Source organism: Coptis chinensis, chromosome 4 (assembly GCF_015680905.1).
Source record: "Coptis chinensis isolate HL-2020 chromosome 4, ASM1568090v1, whole genome shotgun sequence".
Taxonomy (NCBI): domain Eukaryota; kingdom Viridiplantae; phylum Streptophyta; class Magnoliopsida; order Ranunculales; family Ranunculaceae; genus Coptis; species Coptis chinensis.
Genome location: NC_141459.1, coordinates 87827345 through 87849124, shown reverse-complemented (window position 1 = coordinate 87849124; position 21780 = coordinate 87827345). Strand labels below are relative to the sequence as shown.

The window sequence follows — 21780 nt, the reverse complement described above, 5'->3', positions numbered from 1 at the left end:
TATAAATCAACCGTAAGTACAAGAACTGGTGCTTTACAAAAAAATTCAAAAGAAATGCCTTAAACTAGTTCTAAGAGCATTCAACAAGCAACAAGTAGCCCCTTCCTGAGTATATTTTGCTTCAGAGTGTTCAGTAGTTCACAGTAACATTGTACCATACAAAATTTTAATCTAGTATATTTTACGATCTATTTTTCATTTCTTTTTCGGAATAAATAAAAACAGAGCGAAAGACTCAACAATCTTGCACTGAATTAACAATCTAAATAAACAAAAAAAAAAATTAAAATCATTGTATATACTTGAACCCTAACCATAACATAAAAGAATGAGAGGATGAAAATTAACATACACACACATGAGAGAGATAGAGAGAGAGAAAGAGATGAACAAACCTCCTCAGTCGAGTTGTGCAAGTCGATGATTATGTACATTGCTTGTCTCCAAATCGATGCACAACTGTGTAAGGAGATACATTAATGAGAGTGTGAGAGAAGAAGAGGTGAATGGCAAATAGGAGAGAAACTAATGAGAGTAGGAGGGAATGAGAGAAAATGGGAAGAAGATCAACCTAGTTTAGCGCTCCACTGAATAAGAGTGGTTTTTCGTTTTTTTGTTTTGGGCTCTGTTTTTTTGTGGGGGCAAATCCATTTATTTTGGTGGCAAATTTGTGCACAAATTTGTTGTGGCAAAATTTACTCAACTTCCCGAGAGTAAATTTAGACACCAAAATCATGGCAAATGATCACTTGTGGCAAATCCAAAAAAAATTGCCCGGAGTCAAAAAACACATCAAACACTGGCAAATAAATGAATAGTGCAATTTATTTGCATACCATGGCAAATAGGGCTATCAAACACAACCTTGGTTTTGTTTATTGTTGTTGATAAAGAAAGGCTCTTTTGTGTTAGCCTAAGAGTGACTTAACTAACAACTAGCACACACTTCTAAGACTGCTCTTAAACGCTGAGCATCTGCTGATCTGCATTTTAGAGCTTACATCTCATGGAAATCAAAGAGACCAATTATTCATGCTAAATATAAAATCATTGTCGAATCTTGTGGACGTTATTACGAAATAATACAATTTTATGTAGACATGCAGTTAATACATAAGAATTTAAACAGAAGGCAAATAAAATGCAAATTGCACCTAGAGTATGCGAAGCGGATTCTTAAGTGAATTTATCAATCAAATCGCGTAGCGCAGTGAACAAGAAGTGGTATGTTTTTTCTGTGGGATGGATTGAATCCCAGAAAATAAACTTGGACGGATCGGAGCAGACCAACGACTGGGGATTACATAAATAGCCAAACTCGAACAAGCCTGTTGCACAACATCCTCTCCTCCACTCTTCAAAACCTGGAGAACAAGGTGTTGTAAGTCAATTTCAAAAACAAACTTTAGCAAAAATAATGTTTCGAAAACAAATTTGTATTGTAAATGGGCTGACCGAAAGACTTGATATGATGGGAGTACTACCCAGGACTCTCACTTGATGCCACTGTAAAAAACTAAAAACAAATTCATTTTTGCTATAATACCAATTACCAAATACCAATTACCTTTCAAAAAAAAACAACTTGATACGATGGGAATCAGTATAGACTTATTTCAAGATCCTGTCTCTCCGTCATATCCATTACAATGATGCAGTCTCTCTATATAGTTTTTTTCTTTGTTCTGTTGATTTTCTCATCTCCCGTACTTTATTTCTCCTTCACCTACTATGTAATTTTTATTTTTTTTATTAATAAAATTTCAAGCTCACTTAGCAAAAAAAAAAGTTTAAGACGTCCAATATATCTTTGGGCGTAGGGTTTAGGGGCAAAATGTTGAAATCTTTAGAAATATGAGGAGAGCCCAAACTTTTGATAAATTTGCAAATAAATAGGCAAATATAAAAAGATGCATAACTTTAGAAGACATGCAGGATGATTACTAACCGAATTTCTTGTAGCTTTTGATCATATCAAGTAGGGGCTCATAAATGTCTCCATAGACAATTATAGTACCAGAATTGCCCAGTTTCTTCTGCATGCTCTGTAGCTCATTTTGAAGCTTGTCATTATATTCTTTTGCAACACTAGAGTAGGATTCAATACATCCACGTTGAGAAATTGCATTATTTGAGTTCGTAGTAATTACAATGGGCAAACAGCCAATTGGTGGTACTCCAACTATTCCGATTTTCTGCGCTCCATGGTCCAACAAACCCTGCCCATTTTTTTTTATGTTACCTCATTTGTTCTTTAATTGTTCAACAAATTAATTTTAGTATGTGTCTTGTGCATTCAACGCCTTGTTCATGAACATTCATGTAACGAACCTGCAGAAAATTACGAGTTTTCTTAAGCAAAAAGTTCTGATAACCCGTGACATTGTACTGCGCTCGTCGATTTGGGACGCTAAAATAGTTGGCGGCGAAGTCATTTGTTCCACAGCTAACAACAAATCCTGCTCTTCTAATGTGATTTTCCAGTTTCTCAGCTCCCATTACAGCTTCAAGTCTTGCCTGGTACTCCTTGAAGTATTCAAGTTGTTTTTGAATTGGAATTACATTCTAAGAAAAGGAACCAACAAGAAAAAGAGAGAAATGAGTCATTGTTGAAGTAAGTTTCAATGTAAAAATTATTTGTAATCTCTAACTAATAAATCTCGAAGTCAAGCTAGGCTCCTCTTCACAAGTATATTAATCGCAAGATTAGAGTCATACAGATATTTCAAGAGTACTCATATTTCAAAATAATTCTGCGTGATGTTTTTCTTTACAAATTAATGGCAAGCTATTGTTGTGTCGTCTTCGACGATAGAAGATTAAATTAGATTCATTTAACAAACTATCAGACAGTACTGAAAAGTTTGAAATAACACTGAAATTATTTTGGTGGGGATGCACGTGCACCACAAATTGCACAGTTGGGCGATAACTTTAAAAGATGCGTGCAGCCGTGCACTAAGAGTCTAAGAGATACCTCCAAAAGTGAGACGCTTTTGAAAGCTGCCCATTCGTGCATGATGCATTAATGGGGATCAAGACTGGCCACTGTTTTATATTTCTCGATCAAGACTGCCATAATTTTGGCTTCATATTTCTCGATCTTTTCTTTCTAGATGGCCTTATTTTTGCACAAGTTGTGATCATGGCATCATGCCTTGTTCATATAAACCCATAAAGCTAAGTGAAAGTTCATGTACTGTTGTTTGAGTTCGGGACATGTTTACATGCAAAACTAATGAAGCCCAAGAAATTGTTTAACGAGAGACGAAATATTACAAAATAATAATAATAATAATATATTAATGTTTGCCGTTATATGAATTCTACTTATACAAATTCCAAAGAAACTCTACTATGAAAAAACAATGAATTATATGCTGATTTTTTGTGGAGATGTTATTCCCACAATATATATTGTTTTTAGAAAAAATCAGCACATTTAAAGAAGTCTAGACGTATCAAAAATTTTGCTTGCAATGTTATAAAATTATCAAACGGTCCAAAAAATTTAAATTTTAAAAATAATTTTTGACAAGATTAAATATTTTCGTTTGGGTTGATTTTTTGTAAGAAAATTTTCTATTATGAGAAGACTATTTTCACCAAAAATCAGCTCTTAATTCATCTTATAAATTCACTTTTGGTGGTGGAGTTCATATAACGGGCTCGGACTTGATAATAATAATAAGGGGCATACGCTTATTTGTGCCGTAAATGGGTCATATCCTGATCCAGCCGAGGCAAAACTAACTCCGGTCCTAAGCTCCTCCACTGTCAGTGACTTGTTCAAATAAGGAGGGACATATTCTTTAATACCCAAGTGAGAAGCTGCACAAATCATAATGAACCAAATCATTCGTCAAAGCTGAACAAAAATATTCTGAAACCTTGGCAACATTATTCTTACCAATGTAGTCCGTGCTAAGCTTTCCATTGCTAAACCTTCCAGTTGGGGTGTGACTGGGTAGATCTCTCCCATACGGAGGAAAATTTGATTTTAACAGTGTGTCTATGTAATTATTGTTCCCTGGGTCAACAGTTGAGTCCCCGAAAACAAAAATAGCCGAAATTGAATGTGTCTGATCTTCAGAAGGTTCAGGTCTATAACGAGGAATTGAAGCAGAAAACATGAAGAAAAGGAGAACTATTCTGCAAGAGTAACACATGATATGGCTATAGTTACGAAAAAAATCAAGAATAGTTATAGACTTCTGGCTAGTTGAATGTGGTAACGAAGATCCAATTGTAGAGACTCCATTTATAGGGATAGTAAAGACGTAAAGTGCAGTACCGTGGAATGGACTACTCGTGGTTATGTACAGAGAGATGCTTTGTAACTGTTTTTGACATCTCATTTAGTAATTGTATCATTGTCGTCATGTATTACATATTTAATTTGTTCCAACTGTGGTTGGGACTTGGGACCAACTCATCTATTCACGGCAACTGTATCTCGTTTGTTTGATTTGAGGTTTTCACTACATAGTACAACTTAATTTGTCGTCTTACAAGAACTTCTGAACTAGTTACTTCAACAGTTCGACGTCCTCCTCGCTAATTAGGTTGGAATTTGGAAATTATCTGTTTGATACTTTGATTAGATACTTCGACCCCCACTTAGGTGGACCATGCTCATTGGTAAACGGCATATTAGCCCAAGGCCAGGGACAACGTCAGTTATAAGGTCCATAAACCTTATTGGCAGTGCAGTAGTGCAGTACCACACAAGCGCTGACCTTGTAATCTTGTATCCACTTACTTAGGGAGTTAGGGCCCCTTACTTAAGCCATTTTTGTACGTCTTTGTAGAGTTTACCACACATCAAGCCATTTTCACTGCGAAATGGCGAATGAATCCTCCACAATGCAACGTAGAACAACGCCATTAACCCATTACCTTATGATGATGATATCCACCTAAACAATCTCAAAAGCTGAATATGAATAATCTCTTTGATAATTAAAATTATATTGAATAACACATTTTGCTTGAAAATGGTTCACTTGTACAACAAATTTTCATGTATACTCCGATCAGTTGCAAGCTGTAAAAGGAATTAGGAAGACTAATTGGAGTAATTGCCCTTAGCAATCTTATCAATAATATCGCGAAATGCCAAAAACAGCAAGTTGTATGTTTTGTCCGTCGGGTGGATGGAATCCCAGAAAATAAATTTCGAGCGGTCAGGGCAAACCACCGTGTTTATGTTGCATAAGAACCCCAATTCCATCAGACCTGTCCCACAACATCCTCTCCTCGACTCCTCAAAACCTGTGAAACCAGAAATCGTAATGTAAGTTAAGCTTGATGTAAAAGGGTAGCTACATGGGTTCTTAATGCAAGCTCTTGAGCTGGACTCATCACAATACGCTACACATGAAACCCAAGTATCAGGAAAGAAAAAGCAGTTGTTAAATTTACAGTTAGTGTGTTAGTTTGCTTGGGCTCACATGTCCATTAGGCCAACCAGTCTTGGGCTTATTTTGGATAATTGATAATTTGATAGTCATTGTAAGACTCGTTTGAGAAAATTAATCATTTTGCAAAACAAACACATTTTACAGAAATTTGAAATTATATGTTTTACGAACCGTGCTTGGTGTAGTTTTGGATGATATCAAGCAAAGCCTCAAATATGCCAGTATAGACAACTTGAAGCCCAGGATATGCAGAACTGTTATTCATGATGCTTTGCAGCTCGTTTTGGAGTTTTTGATTGTATTCTTTTGCCAATTCTGTGTAGGACTCTAGTAGAGTTCTGTTATCTGAACTCAAGGTCATAACAAGAGGTAAGTATCCTATTGGTGGTACTCCAACAACTCCAATTTTTCGAGCTCCAAGGTCCACAAGAGCCTGCATATACGTATAGATTAGTAAACTGATAGGCAGGAAACGAATCATATCTTCCATAATCAAGAATAGATAGATTGCCTAGTTATATATAGTAAATCATGAGAAAGTTAGAACAAAACCGTACCTGTATGAAATTTCGGGTATTCTGGACCAAGAAATCCTGATATTCTGTGATGGTATATTGTTTACGCCGCACTGGAAGGGCGAAATAATTGAGCACAAAGTCGTTTGTTCCTGCACTAACAATGAAGGCTGATTTGGTGATACGAGCTTCCATTTCTCCCTTCCCTATTTGTTGTTCAATTTTTGTCATGTACTCTTTAAAGTATTCAAGTTGTTGCTGCATAGGTATCACCTTCTGAAAAGAGAGAAGAATTAAGCATAACAAATATCATTTTGAGATGAAATATAATCTATATAAGCGCATAGATTGAAGTAGTTATCTTGCTTGTACAATTATGCATTTTCGTGCACATAAATCAGCCAACAAGCTATGAATTTAACTTGTTCACATAGATAAGCATGTATAAAGTGAAAACTAAAAATTCTGTGGAAGCTCAACCAATCAGTCCAAGTAAAGAAGGAAAATACGTATGTATCTGCTGTTAGTTGATCATATCCCGATCCTGCTGAGGCAAAACTAACTCCCGTCATGAGCTCTTCTGGAGTAAGTGTGTTGTCTAAATATGGGGGCACAGACTCTTTAATACCCAAATATGAAGCTGTCATTTCCCACATTAGAAAACTATATTATTCTTATTATAGATATAAAATAAAATAAACTTCTTTTACAACATTATTTGACGTATTATTAGTTTATTACCTATGTAGTCTGTCGTGAGTTTACCATTTGTAAATCTTCCTGTTGGAGTATGAGTAGGATAATCATCTCCATATGGAGGAAAATTTGATTTTAAGATGGTTCCTATAAAGTTATTATTTCCAGGGTCGACTGTTGAGTCCCCAAACACAAAAATGGCTGGAATTGAATGGTTCACATTGTTCGTACTGGTAAGGTTCCCATCTATGGGTCTAGAGCTAGTGATTGGAACAATGAACATGAAAAACACGAGGGGGAGGAAGATTGTGTAAGAGCAAACCATGGTGGTTATACACTTGTAGCTGATGACCAAAATAATATAAGTTGGATGAAGGGATTCAGAATACAGGTCTCTATTTATTTGCCTCAGGTGTTTTGAAACAAGGGGCCCTTGAAACAAATTCAATGGTTTTCTCTTTTAAATATTCTTCTTTTCATTTAATTTTCGAATTCAATGAACGTAATTCTCTCTCAAATCTTAATCCTTAACATCTTTCCAATTCAAATCCAAGCCAATTAAGATGAGATGTTTCTATTATTCTATCATACCCGTCCCACCTTTCTTTCTTTTATTGGTATTTCTAGCTTAGGGATGGATATATTTAACTAAGGGGACAAAACTAAAAAGGACAAAATTCCGAAATAAAGAACCAAAAAATATAAGTTTATAACACACCCGCATTTCAAAAAATACTCTTGGAACAATAGTTGACTTTTGTCCTAAAAAGACAATAATACTTCTCCAGATGATATTATTCACTGTGCAAGATACCACCTTTCTATTATCTTCTTATATTAGGTATATGTAGGCGTTATGAAAATTACCAAACATCACATCAAAAAAAATATTATGCATCAAAGTGTCATTTGGACTACAACCTCTTTCAAGTTGGACTTAGGTATCCATAGAATTGCCAATGCATACCAAACATCACAAAAGAAAATAGTATGATGGGATGGATATATGCATTTAACTCCCTTATTAATAATTAAAACGGAAATTTGGTTTTTAAGTAAAAAGTTATAAAAAAATGTCCTTATCAATGGTTTCAAAACCCAAATTCTAGACTATGATTAAAATTTCAAATTGGGCCTTTTGGCTTATTTCTTGTTTAACTAAATGGGGCAAAATTCCTACTCTAATTCTAATATTTAATCTCATCAAATTAAAAACTTTAATTTCTACTTTTGATTTGTCTTTTCTTTTCTTCATTTTAAATTTATATTTGTTATGAATGTGGTGCCAGTGAAATTAGGGTCTTTCCCCTCCAAATATTGAGGGGGACGGGGACGGACAAGGCTAGTTAACCCTTAATTGAAAGTAGGGAAGTGATCTTTCAAAATATCCCAATGCTAACATAGTCATTTGGTGTTTGGGGGTGTTATATTCGTATACAAGTATATAACACCCCATTTGACTTGCAATTTACTCTTTCCTATTTGTTTATTCATTTTTGGTTTTATTTTGGTCCTAATTTAGTAAACTGTGTTGACTACGAGGCAACTAACATAAATGGGCCCAAAAAATAAATACAGAGATTAAAGTCCAAGGACAAAGCCCAATAATAATTTCTCCATAAGTCTATTTCACTTTTAATTTCGCTATAAGTCTAAAACCAGACTGACATCATCATATGTCATCATTTTTTACTTATAATTTCAACTTAAGGACAAATCGAGCTGAGCTAACATTATGAAAATTAAAATTTTTATATTATTTTTAAATATGCAAATTTAAATTTACATAGTGACATCAGCCTGTACTTTTGGACTTAGAGTGAAATTAAAATTCAAGTGGACATAGGATGAATTGTTTTTGAAAATTGGACTCTCAACCCAATTACTTGAAACGAATAACCGATGATTAGATGAAGGCCAATCACAAAATATACTATTATAAATGGGACCAAAAACTAAATAACCATACCATAAAATATACTTCTAGTCTTTTACAGTCATTTAGAAAAAAGTTATGCACTTATGCCTCAACATAAACACCTTCACTTGGGGACGTTGGGGTCGCATCTCGCCTATGAAATATCACTCAACTCAAGCCATTGCATTTGCATTGGCATCCCTTGGGCGTGACCCGATCCGACCGCACCTACTCATGGGCTTATACATGTCCATCAGTTTATGTCATTTATGACATTAAAGCCTTAGAGATGCTTTTGGCATTGGCAGCTCGGCGCCCACGACGGAGCCAAAATTCGAAGTTTAGGGCAAGAGTATGTGGTGTAGTATCGTAGTAGTACATTTTTTTTGAATTTTTTGGAAGGAGTGAAGCATGGTAGTTTCACAAAATCTTAGTACTGATTTTCATATCACATAGTAGTTTTTCCAAAACCTTGGGGGAGACTGCACTCATCTCCCCTCCCTTTCTCCATCCTGGAGAGTTTGTGAGGGGGCAAGTAGTACATTTTGTTGGAGAGGCAAAGTGTTGTAATTTCACAAAATATTGTAGTGATTGTCATAGTTTTTCCAAAACCTTTGGAACGACTGCCAACACCCTCCGTCGGCAATCCGTCCTTGCCTTAAGCTACCCTAGATCCATCTCACATGCTGAATTAAAAGAATCTGTTTGATCGCAAATTGCTGATAGATGGTTCACAAGTACATAGAATTGCATGTAAATATTATAGTCTAACCAGCTAGGCATGGTCGTATGGATATTACATAAGGAAATATATAATCTAGTCCTTAGCTAGCCAAGGTATAAGTCATGTTTTGGAATGCCAGAAACAACAAGTTGTATGTCTTTTCGGTCGGATGAATGGAGTCCCAGAAAATATACTTGGACCGATCGGGGCAAACATAGGAGTTTGAGTTGCACAAAAATCCCATTTCTATCATACCCGTCCCACAACATCCTTTCCTCCACTCCTCAAAACCTGTGAAACCAGAAATCGTATTGTAAACTTTCCATGAACTCATTACTTAAAAAAAATAAACATAAATATCGTTGTTGAAAACTTGAAGCATAATTGCATCTGTGTAACAAAAATGAAAGGGTTATTTAGGGATTGGTCCTACTTATTTAGGGGCATTTAGAGATAGGTCCTAAAATTATCGATTATTAGGCTTTAGTCCTATTTTTATCGATTGACCTTGAGTCCACTCAGTTGACCGTGGTCAACCCATTTTATAATAATATATTTTTCATTTTTTATGAAAATATCCAAACTACCCTTCATATACATTTAACGGGTGCGAAATCTAGTACATAAACAAAAGTCTAAAAAAAAAATTCCACCTCACACATACGTGTCACATTCACAATCCTCAACTAAAAACATAAAACTTACTCAAAACCACCACATCAAAAAACAAAAAAAAACAAAAGTCAAAAAAAAAAATGAGAAAAAAAAAATCCCCTCTCCAAATTATTAAAAAGAAAAAAAAAATATTCGATCAAGGATGCAGAATACTCACAGGGGGATCTAGATCGACAGATCTCACATTTAATGGAATGTAAACCATTATCAGAAGGTGATGTGAAAGGATTATGTGAATAGGCACGTGCTATATTAGTTGAAGAATGGAATGTTCAACCGGTTAAATGTCCGGTTACCGTTTGTGGAGATATACATGGTCAGTTTCATGATTTGATTGAGTTGTTTAGGATTGGTGGGAATGCTCCTGATACTAAATGTTTATTGCGATTTGGTTCCTGATTTGATGTTTCAATGTGATTGGTTGTTGTTTAAGTGTTGTTGGAGGTGTCAATTTGGTGCTGGTATGTCCAGATTGGGTTGTGGAAAATATGGGTAGAAAAGATGATCAATGGGTCGGTTAGAACCCAGTTCAGATCTTGGTTAAGTGGGCCTTAACTTTTCTAATAGATGTGGACTGATGGCATATGAGCTTCAAATCTTTCAATTAGAGAGAATTAGTTTTTAAGATTTAACCCTCCTCAGATTTGAGTTAATTAGGTTTTGGTCTTATTTTTCTGCCATTAAAGAGTTTGAATTTAAGTTCGTGAAATACCTTGGATCAATGTTTCTAATTTTGGCCATTGGATCAATGTTTTAGATTTTTGACACGTGTCTATTGTTTAACTTGGTGTTCCAACGGTCCAATATAAAGTCACATGCGAAGCACGTTGAAGGGTAGTTTGGACTTTTTCATAAAAAATGAAAATTATATTATTATAAAATGGGTTGACCATGGTCAACTGAGTAGACTCAAGGTCAATCGATAAAAGTAGGACTAAAGCCTAATAATCGATAATTTTATGACATATCCCTAAATACCTCTAAATAAGTAGGACCAATCCCTAAATAACCCAAAATGAAACGTTACCCACGTGTATACTCATACAAATTACAAATCCATTAGCCAAACAAAGTGTACCATTATATTGTTGGTTTCCTTTTACATGTACTTTGAGAAATTTAATCTATTGGCAAGACGCACATTTTACATTTCTTAGAGTTTTATCCAGTTGAAATTTATGAGAAATCTGTTCCGCACCCAAACTTATTTCGAAAATGCTAGCGGGACAGCTACTGTGTTGTACCAGGCTAACAGTCCAATCAAGTGAAGGGCTGTTACAGATGAAAAACTTGTTACTCTTTCATCCGGTTCTCTCTCTCTCCCTCTCTCCCTTTTTTCTTTAGTTAAAGAAAATTAAGAAAAACAAATAACAATAAAACAAAAAGAAAACACACAAGCATTAATTCTCTTATGTTGTTAGTAGAAAACCACTTATCTTTTTCAATTTTGCTTAATTAAGTCATTAATATAAAGAAAGAACACTAATACAATAAAAACCAACGGGCAACAATACAAATTAAAGTTGTATTTTTCAAATAAAAATCATGTTTTTCTATTGAAAGCAATACAATCATTTGGATTTCATCTAGAAAATGAGCGATCTTGTATGCATACTGAAAGAATGTTTTCTCTAGGTGATTTGTTATTTGAGATATTTTTAAAATTATGAATTTATTTGGGGGGTTTTTTTTTTGATAAATATGCATTTATTTAGAAGTGGTGAAAGTCATGACTGTTTTTGGGCTATTATTGCCGTTCGAGTCGAAGACGAAGATACACAACCATGGCTGGTATAGGTGAACAAGATGAATTCCTTGGTTTCTTTATCTTAATTTAATTTATTATTATTATTATTATTATTTAATTTATTATTATTATTATTATTATTTATTTATTATTATTATTTTTATTTTTATTTTTATTTTTATTTTATTTTATTTATTTATTTATTTATTTATTTTTTTTTTGAGCCAGATATACGACAGTAGCTGTCCGCTAGCACTACTCAACTTATTTCATTAACTTAAAAGAAGAATGTTAGCGAGCTACCCTCTTGGCGGATAGCACCATTATACCTCTTTAAAAACAAAAAAAATTGACAGCCCAGTGTTTTGTTTACACCAGTTAATTTTCTTTAGTAAGTTTTGACTTTTGAGTTGACTCCATCTCATTCTCTTCTTAACATTTAAGGGCCCCAACATTTAATTAGCAATGAAAAGCTTGGTGATTTTTCCACCATTCTATATCAAGATGAACCAAACCATTAAAAGATGACCTATATTTATTCCCGTCACTACCTTCTAAGGGCATCTCTAATGGGGGTGTAAAATTACACCTCCACCTAGGCTTCACGTAAGTGCCATTAGGATTTTACACCTCTAATTGTATAGTATTGTATAGCTTATAAGTATCCACACTATATACTCTCCAATGGAAAAGTGTAAAAAAAAATAGATTTTAAACTCGGACGCCACCCAAGCCGACGCCCCTCTTTAATTAAACCTGACGCCACTGAGTTAAAAAAAATTACTTTAGAATTAGAAAGGGACGTTACTCCAAGTGACGTCCGAAAATTATTTCACTCAGACGTCAGTTCAAGTGTCGCCCGGGTTTTTTATTAACTAATAGCGAGAGGGGGAATTCTCCACCCTCTCTATTAGCTAATACACTATTATCTACGGTATAGCACCCCCATTGGAAAGAGTTTTATGATATTTGGAGTGTAAAATTTTCACTCTATACGGTTTACACTCCCCATTGGAGATGCCCTAAGCAATGATGAATTTGGTGGAAATAGATACTAATGTATTTACTTTGAATCAGGAAGAATTAGATATAGTAGATGATTAGAATAGACTATGTGAAACTAGAAGCATTGAGTCAATTACTTAAAATACAAAATTTAATGAAAGAGAAAAAGTGAAAACCCATAAGCATTAAGAGCTGAAAATGCGGGGAATAACACAATTTATGTGTGGAATAAGAAGATGTAGTAGAATCAATTTGATTAGCACACAAAAAATAGCCTTAAAGTTCATTAAGTGCAACTATGAACAGTGGAGAGGTTTCAAAGATACCCAGCAGAAAAAAAACGGAGCAAAAAGATGGGTGGGAGACTCACGAACTGGGTTTTTTAGCATATTTTTGTATTTCCATTTTCATCAATATATTAGAAACCTTCATTAACTGTAACCAGGTCATAATGTCATATTTCTTGTTTTTAGGGAGGTATCATGGTGGTACCCGGCCAGAGGGGTAGCTCGTTAGCATTCCTCTAACTAAAATCTGTTAATCAAACGTATGAGAAAGTAAAAGTAATAATTATATGTTATTTGTTTGACTGACCGAGCTTGTTGTAGTTTTGGATGATATCTTGCAAGGCGTCATATATTCCACCGTAGACTATTCGAATCCCAGAATATGCAATATTGTTCTTCATGATGCTTTGCAAGTTCGTCTGGAGTTTCTGGTTATATTGTTTCGACAATGTTGTGTAGGATTCTATGCACCCTTGTTGTTGAATTGCATTATCGGAATTCAAAGTGATAACGATCGGTAAGCATCCCATTGGTGGTACTCCAACAACTCCGATTTTTCGAGCTCCAAGGTCCAACAGACCCTGCGTAAATGGTAGACATGAAACCCATATTTCTTAGCACCTGATATCTTTCCATGTTTCACCACCATAGGGTGTCAATCCGTGGAGTTGGACCTAATAAGAATACGCCCATAGGGATACCCAAAAAAAAATTATTAGTTGCAATTAGTATACTGCAATAGCAGTGGACAGAAGTTAGAGTTGGCCTGCCTTTCCCAACCCAACCCAAGAGTGTTCGCTCCGCTCATGGATAATCTCAACAATGGAGACATGTAATATTGTATCAAACAGATTTTCGTATGAGCTTTATCTGTATGATTTTGCCCCTGTCGCCAAGCTCAAGATTGCACTGCCATAATTATCATAAATCATGAAAAAGTTACAACAAACCTGAAGGAAATTTCGAGTATTCTCAATCAAGAAATCTTGATAATCTGTGATGCTGTACTGTCTACGTCTAATTGGAAGAGCGAAATAGTTGGCCACAAAGTCGTTTGTTACGGCACTGACAATGAACACCGATTTGCTGATACGAGTTTCCATTTCTTCCTTTCCTATCAGTTGTTCGATTCTTGTCTTGTACTCTTTGAAGTATTCAAGTTGTTTGTCCATGGTAATCACATTCTAAAAAAGGCAAAAAAAAAATCAGAATGCAGTCAATATATACATCTTGATATAAAGCAAAATCTAGCAGATGAAAAAATACTTTAGACGTACATTTTCAAGAAGAACACTTTGCTTGGTATCATGGTATGTGCATATTGTTTTGATCAATTTTTATTTTCCAGAGCACTCTTGAGCAGTGAGCACCACTATAATATGGTTTCCTAGAGCACTGCTACTGCTTCAAGCTAGCATATATGCAGATAGAACCGTACCCCGGCCCATACTCACAAGAATCAAGATACGTATATACTATGTATGATCTTGTCTCAAATTAAAATTGCAGCTCAATGTGGCAAAACTTAGCTGATGCCAAAAGATGGGAGTTCATCTATGTGAGGCTTGAAGCTTAACTTGTACAAGCTAGGACTATGTTTCTATTGATCATGCTTATTAAAATACAACTAGCTTGTCAAATTAAAATAGCTGTTGGAGCATTCAATAGTCACACCTGTCCTATACTATCTATCAACTGGAATCTACAAAAACATGCATTATATTACTAAATGTTAATGAAGAGATGAGGAGAAATACATCTATTTGTCCTGTAAGTGGATCGTATCCTGATCCAGCAGAAGCGAAACTAACTCCGGTCATTAGCTCCTCCACACCAAGTGTTATATCTAAATATGGTGGCACATATTCCTTAATACCCAAATGTGAAGCTGCCACCAACAAAGTAGAATAAATAGATTAATCTGATCTTAAGATTGATCCAAAATACAACAGGCCGGCTTCTTTCACTATTATTTTCGAAGACATGCTTACCTATATAGTCCGTTGTGAGCTTTCCATTTGTAAACCTTCCAGTTGGAATATGATTAAGAAAATCTTCTCCATAGGGAGGGAAATCAGATCTAAATGCGGTACCAATGTAGTTGTTGTTTCCGGGATCAACTGTTGAGTCTCCGAAGACAAGAATGGCTGGAACTGAAGGCTTAAAATTGTCAAGGCTCTGAACTTCAGATCTAGAGCAAGGCACAGTAACAATAAACATAAAGAGCAGTACGGGAAGGAATACTGTGTTAGAGGAGACCATGTTGGCTTGGCTAAGGCCTAAGAGTGATGAACAAAATTAGTGAGAGTTCGCTGGAGTGAGTGAGTGGCTGAAATGTTCAGGTCTCTATTTATATGGTTCATATGTACGGCATTGTCGACATGTATAGTAGGGTCATGAATTAGTTGATTTTATATGGCTGAAAGGTGCACTCTAGAGTCAGACTCTAGAGGCCGGGCTAGTACTCGAGCGTCATGTATTTAATTAACTGAATAACTTGTGCAGTTGTGTCCCTGCTGATGTGCAAATGTATTTCCATTGCTCTCATTTGTTATGGTCGCCAATGTAGTTGAGAGTTTATCGGGAAAAAAAAGTCAATGTAGTTGAGTTGCCAACTTAACCATTTATTGAATGATGATCATGTAATCTAAGATTCTAAGTAGTTAACTAAAATTGCTAATCATGATCCTACATCAAGATAAACACAAGGATCAACCAAGCAGACTTTTTTTCATTTAACTCACATAGTCTAATCGCAAAAATGGAAAAAAAAACACTTAGATTGTGGACAGAAGCAAAAAGTACGCCGCAGATGGGAGACAAAAGATTGTGAAAGACTGATAGAGCGATGGACTTACCCATATTGGAGCAGAGGATCTCAACTCCTATTTATAGGATATATAGCAACCAACCAAACCGTCCAAACGTCCAAACTACTACTCGTCGGCTCGTCCACGCAAAAAAAGCAATAAATCATTAAATTGTACTATATGCGAATTGAGAAAATGAACGACATTTGACCTTTTTTGCTATTCTTCTGTTCGGTAACCTACATGTGAGTATGTGCCATTGCATTCAATCCTGTTCCTGCTGTCGTACTAGATAGAGCCCATGTCATATTCATTACTCATTATATATCATTAGTAGTACCAGTACACCTGCATGTTCAGTGGAACGCGAACGTTACAGCTCTTGTTTTTTTTTCAGAAAAAAGGCCCAGATTTGAAAGCCCAACCCCCTTTTTAGCAAAGTCCATTAAGTTAAAAGTAAAATTCTTATTGGTAAAGCCCATACAAAAGCTCAGCCACCTGTTTTTTCTAGAGCCCAGCTGCCATATTTTGGTAAAAGCCCAGTTTTATTTATTTATTTATTTTTAAGCATATAGACAGTTTGTAATTTATTGTAAAGCATAGGAGCAATTTCGTAATTGTAAGTAGGAGCAGTCTAAATTTCTCCTATTCACATACAACCAGTGACTCTCAAGGACAAAACATACGAAAAAATCACTCTCAAAACCAATTTTTTTTCATAATCACTCACAAGGACCGAGATGTGGAAAGTTCAAGTTTACCTTTCGCCATCAAATTGGGTCACTCACTCCTTCGCGCACCCGAAAGTGACAGCGATTCATAATCCCAACACGTTTCAACAACTCATCCATTTGACAACAATAATTACATAGGTTACGATCCACGTCTCCCATGACTCATTTATAAAATTTCACTGAGTCAATTAAAGATGGTGGGTTCATTCCTGATACCCCATCTCATCATCACTTCCGATCTTTGATAATAACAATGATGGTGGGTTCATTCCTGATACCCCATCTCCAAATTCGGTTTTATACTAGTGGGGGTTTCAATCTTATTCACCTCAATTGAATGGAATTGATGAACGCTTTGATATAGAATCTGAATAAGGTTTTGCACTTAGAAAATGGCGGGTAAAAGAAATTTGAAGTATTTCATCTTGGTTTTAGTAGGACTTGATTTTTTATATTAGATTTATAGGTAGAATGTGATGAGATTGGAGAGGAAAGTATTATTGAATCAGATTATGAATGAGGCGGATGAGTTCAAGATTGAGTTTTATAGGAAGAGGACAGCTAATGTTGAGACGAACAAATCTTGTAACAGGGAATGATTCCCTGACTTAGAATTTGCCATGAACATGGAGTTGAACTTGTTCTGCTTCTTGTGGTTGTGTTGAAGAATTCATTAGCATTATTAGCATGACCTTTGAAGTTGTAAGTCAAAATGCGTACAAAAAGTTACACTCGTTTTACTTGATTTGCTATTTAGTTTGTGTTGTTGACTCTTGTTGTTGTGATTGTGCGAGCAAATAATAGAGAAGGAAGTCAAGTAAAGTTTTATTCATACCTCAATGGAATGATCAGTGAGAACACATATTGGACTATGAATACTCATTATTCATACCCATTATAACAACCCTAATTTTTAAACAACATAGATTACATTATTTGAATTGAAAATAATTATTATATTATGAAGTCTAGCTTGTTCTAGAATTTGTTTGGTTGTTGTTGATTTTTCAAAATTGTTTTTACTTGAATTGTTTGTTAGAACTTGTGTGGGTATTTTAGAATCATTGTTGGGATTGAAAACATTGTTAAAATGTACCCATTGATATAGGATGGACCTTGGGTGTTTTTAGACCCATTTGAGGTCCATAGGTTAATTTAAACAGACTTAAAACATTGAATAAACAAGACCTGCAAATTTTCTTTGTAAAAATCTCATTATTCAAAAACAAAACAATAGCCTCCATTAAAAAGAATGTTTTTGATTGAAAGAAATAAAAAGAAGGGGGAAAAAGAAGAAAAGAGATTTGAGAAAATGAAACATATATGGATATTCTTTTGCAAATTCAATTTCGGGTGAGTAGTCTAAACCTTATTTTCATATAATTGATTTATTACTATGGTTTAAATTAGTTGCGTATTTAATTCTCTATAATGATATAGAACTTTGAGATCGAAATTATTTGTTTAATCAGAGACTTTCAGTATATTGAGTTACTGGCACCAAAAGTTTAGCTTTAATATATAGGTGTTGTTGTGTTTAGGAGTATTTGTATATGGTAGTGAGTAAACCATGTGTTTATTGATTGATTGGTAGTATTATATAGGCATGCAACTGTTTTGAATGATGTGAAGTCATTGGATTCATGTTATAGTGTTTTGATTTTTAGAATTTTATAACTATTCTTAGTAATTTAAGCATAGAAAATTCGTTTTTGATCTTTGTGATATGAATCCAACGCCTGTCTACTGTAGACACGCATATCTACAACTTTCGTGTTTCGTGAAATTTCATATCTAGTCGTTTTGCATACTGAAATTTAAGTTGAAGTCTGACGCAGAAACTGGGTCTGAAACTGAGCAGTCTGCAGTAATAAAATCATATAAAATAAAATATTTACTCTTTTGTGTTGATTCCAAAACCATTAGAATCTAGACTTACAGAGGTACAACCTCATAATTTGACCCCGAGTTCATACTCGTGTTTAAGATTATGAAAACTGAATTCAATAGATGATAACTGTTTGTGCATATATTCTGGATAGGTTGCATTGTAGGAAGTGTATAGGACACTATACTTTGTAGATTTGTGCGAAATCTAAAACCTAATGAAACCTTAGAGAGTCGTTTATCCGACGCAGTGAGCTTCACTTAATTTGGATGAGTGATAGAAAAGATATGACATCGACAATTCTATGCGTCAGAAATTCTATTCGCCAGAAAATAGTTTTCTGCATAGGGTTTGATCACAAATTGCATAAAGCTAGGGGGAGAGTTAGAGTTTTTGTAAAACATGAAAAGGTGAGTTTTATAAATATTCTTTTTAACTCAATTGGCCTCGTCATATTCCAAGGTCAGTAGAGGTAGATATGATGTCTGGAAGTTTGACTGACAGAAAATAGTGCGTCAGAAATCAGTTTCTGTGCACTATGTTCTAACCTAGTTTTCGTATACTTAGAATGAGATTGAGTATTTTTGTAAAACATAAAAAAGTAAGTTTTGTGTGTTAGCTTTTCAACACAAAAAGCCTCAATGTATTTGGATATCTGTGGAAAGAGTTGTTCCATTCGGAAGATAGTCTGCCAGAAATCCAATTTGCTGAAATTAGGATTTTTACCGTTTTCAACCTAAGTTTTCTTTTATATGGGCTGAGGTTGGGACTTTGAGTTATACATTAAAAAGTATGTCTACATACCCTAGTTTCTAAATAATTAAGTTATATATCATTTAGATGAATGTATTAAAAACTATAGCTTTGACAATGTGGCTGATAATAACTACGAAGGCTTGATTCCAATTTTGAAAGATTTGGATACGTAGGCAGCTTTGAGCAAAAGTGCAGCCACTACACTACACTACACTATATATATATATATATATATATATATATATATATATTTTATAATAATTATATGTGTACAATGTTAGTACTTACTTGTGTACGTGATTGTTGTTGTTTAAAATGTATTCACGAGACATTTAACTAATGTGTTATTCCTGATTGAATATTTTGATATCTAAGATTTATATAATTGATAATGAGGTGTTATTCCTGATTGAATATTTTGATATCTAAGATTTATATAATTGAGAATGAGGTGAGTTGATTAGTTATTGTGTTTGGAATCTTTAGTAATGAATTATTGTTTGAGATGATATTTGTTTTGTAATGAAATATTATAATAACTGAGAACTCTTGAGTGTTAAAATCCGGTGTAAAAGTGTCCGGTGAAAATTTAATGTGTCGCCCACATCTTTAGATCTCTCCACGCCTCTTTGATGAAAAGAAATTAAATAAAATGTTTATGACTAATGATGTCATGTGAAAAGCCGCCTTAGAGAGGAACTAAGGCATTCGCCTTGTGGGTTGGCTGTATTCCTTGAATGTACGGGAATGTAGATAGGTGGGTATTCCTTAAATGTGGCAGGAATGACCCAAGATATTCATTGAATGTGCCATGAATGACCTGTTAGTGTTATGATGGGTATTCCTTGAATGTGGCGGGAATGACCCAAGGTATTCATTGAATGTGTCATGAATAACCTGTTAGTGTTATGATGGGTATTCCTTGAATGTGGCGGGAATGGCCCAAGGTGTTCATTGAATGTGTCATGAATAACCTGATATTTTGTTATGCCCAAAAGAGGCTTTGTGATTGTGTGTATGGGATGCCCAGAGATGGCTATGACTCACAAGTTACGAGTTTACAAGATGAAAATATATTTTCTGGAGACAATATCCCCGCTTTGGACATATGTCTTGTAGTGGTACTCGGTGTGAGTGAGGCACACGGATATGTGTGATTTGGCAAATGTGTGTAGTGCAAATAGTGGAGTAGGAACTAAAAGTTAGGCTGTGTCTTTTAATAAATGAGACAACGAGATAATTAATAAGCAAAATAAAATATTGATTTTTACGTGTGACTGAGTTATTGCATATGAATATTTATGTATTATGATGTACATGATATCTTATGAGAAATGTATACGTGGTTTGTGTGAGTTAATACTCACGAGGGATGAATGTACTCTCTAGTTGTGATATATTTCCTCGTTCTCATAAGTAGATGAGTGGTTTTTAAGAAAAATATTGGCTTTAAGTATGAGCGAGTTGTTGGACTTGAATGTTAATATTGATGATATATTATGTGAGATTGTATATTCTCATGGGTATTATGAGAGAAGTAAATATATGAATTAAATATTTAGGTTTGGGAAACCTAACTTTGTTTTGCAGGAGGGTAGGACTTAATGATATTTTGTGCAGGGACGTTGTCCTACCCTTATATAGAAGGGGATATCGGTAAGATTTAATTCAATTACTAAGTTATTAAAATGAGCTATTATCATGAGTTAATAGAATGGATGTCTTGCTTGGGAAGAAACTATGTCGGTTGAAATGACGGAACTACCTGTCTTCCAAGCTGAGAATAGTTAAGTTATGGGTACATATAAAGTGTTTGTTTGGATAATTAAAGTATGGAATTGTTTTTATGTTGTTGGTCTACTCATACCAGCAAAGTGTTTGACGGAACTACCATGTTTACTTTCTTTTACAACGTAGATGTGTTCTTAAAAACATAGATGGTAGAATGCAGTGGATGAAGACGCTTGATTTGGATTCGCTCTTGGAGTCTTATTGGTATAAGTTATATGAAGTATAAAGTCTTGATTTGAAACAGATATAATAGAGTTGTTCCGAAATTCTTGAATTTGTACATTAAGAGTTGTTCTTTTGGTTTTAATTTGATCTTATATTTTAATATTGTGGTTGATAATAGGTTATTAGGGTTTGGTTTCATCCTGGATTTTCAGAAGATGGAATAGGGTGTGGATAATTCCCTATTTTAAATTTTCTGGAAATTTGGGGTGTGACACCCATATTTGACTATGAACACTCATTGTTCATACCCATATTCGACTATGAACAATGATTGTTCATACCTCAACAACATGAGGAATGACCAGTGAGAACACCTGACTATAAACAAACATTGTTTATACTGAACAATGATTGTTCATACCCCTATTCGACTATGAACACTTATTGTTCATACCCATATTCGACTATGAACAATGATTGTTCATACCTCAACAACATGAAGAATGATCAGTGAGAACATTATTTGACTATGAACAATGATTGTTCATACCCATATTGGATTATGAACAAATCATCGTAGCTACTAAAAATTTATTCTATGTGTTGCTTGGATATGGTTAATTTTTGTCAGACCATGGGTCACTCA

General features: G+C 34.6%; 3 protein-coding genes across 4 annotated transcripts; all 3 read right to left on the bottom strand.

The window, feature by feature from the left end:
• Positions 1 to 1095: 1095 nt before the first annotated feature.
• On the bottom strand, positions 1096 to 4210 carry LOC147505437 (GDSL esterase/lipase At5g45960-like). The gene is made up of 5 exons (XM_086604135.1): positions 3911 to 4210; positions 3701 to 3831; positions 2332 to 2565; positions 1949 to 2219; positions 1096 to 1364 (listed from the first exon to the last, which is right to left on the bottom strand). Exons 1-5 carry the CDS (start codon positions 4167 to 4169, stop codon positions 1177 to 1179), a joined length of 1083 nt encoding a protein of 360 aa, XP_086460261.1. The 5' UTR covers positions 4170 to 4210; the 3' UTR covers positions 1096 to 1176.
• An 858-nt stretch (positions 4211 to 5068) lies between these two features.
• LOC147505436 (GDSL esterase/lipase At5g45960-like) lies at positions 5069 to 6959 on the bottom strand. The gene is made up of 5 exons (XM_086605547.1): positions 6680 to 6959; positions 6448 to 6578; positions 5981 to 6214; positions 5595 to 5856; positions 5069 to 5274 (listed from the first exon to the last, which is right to left on the bottom strand). Exons 1-5 carry the CDS (start codon positions 6957 to 6959, stop codon positions 5069 to 5071), a joined length of 1113 nt encoding a protein of 370 aa, XP_086461673.1.
• Positions 6960 to 9256: 2297 nt separating this feature from the next.
• On the bottom strand, positions 9257 to 15330 carry LOC147505435 (GDSL esterase/lipase At5g45960-like). 2 transcript variants are annotated; one of them, XM_086557970.1, is made up of 5 exons: positions 14982 to 15329; positions 14748 to 14878; positions 13941 to 14174; positions 13298 to 13571; positions 9257 to 9567 (listed from the first exon to the last, which is right to left on the bottom strand). In XM_086557970.1, the coding sequence occupies exons 1-5, from the start codon at positions 15250 to 15252 to the stop codon at positions 9377 to 9379; spliced, it is 1101 nt and encodes a 366-aa protein (XP_086414096.1). In that variant the 5' UTR covers positions 15253 to 15329; the 3' UTR covers positions 9257 to 9376. The 2 variants fall into 2 exon arrangements, with proteins under 2 accessions (XP_086414096.1, XP_086414097.1); XM_086557971.1 differs by lacking the exon at positions 13298 to 13571 and having other exon boundaries at positions 9349 to 9567; positions 14982 to 15330.
• Between the last annotated feature and the right edge of the window lie 6450 nt (positions 15331 to 21780).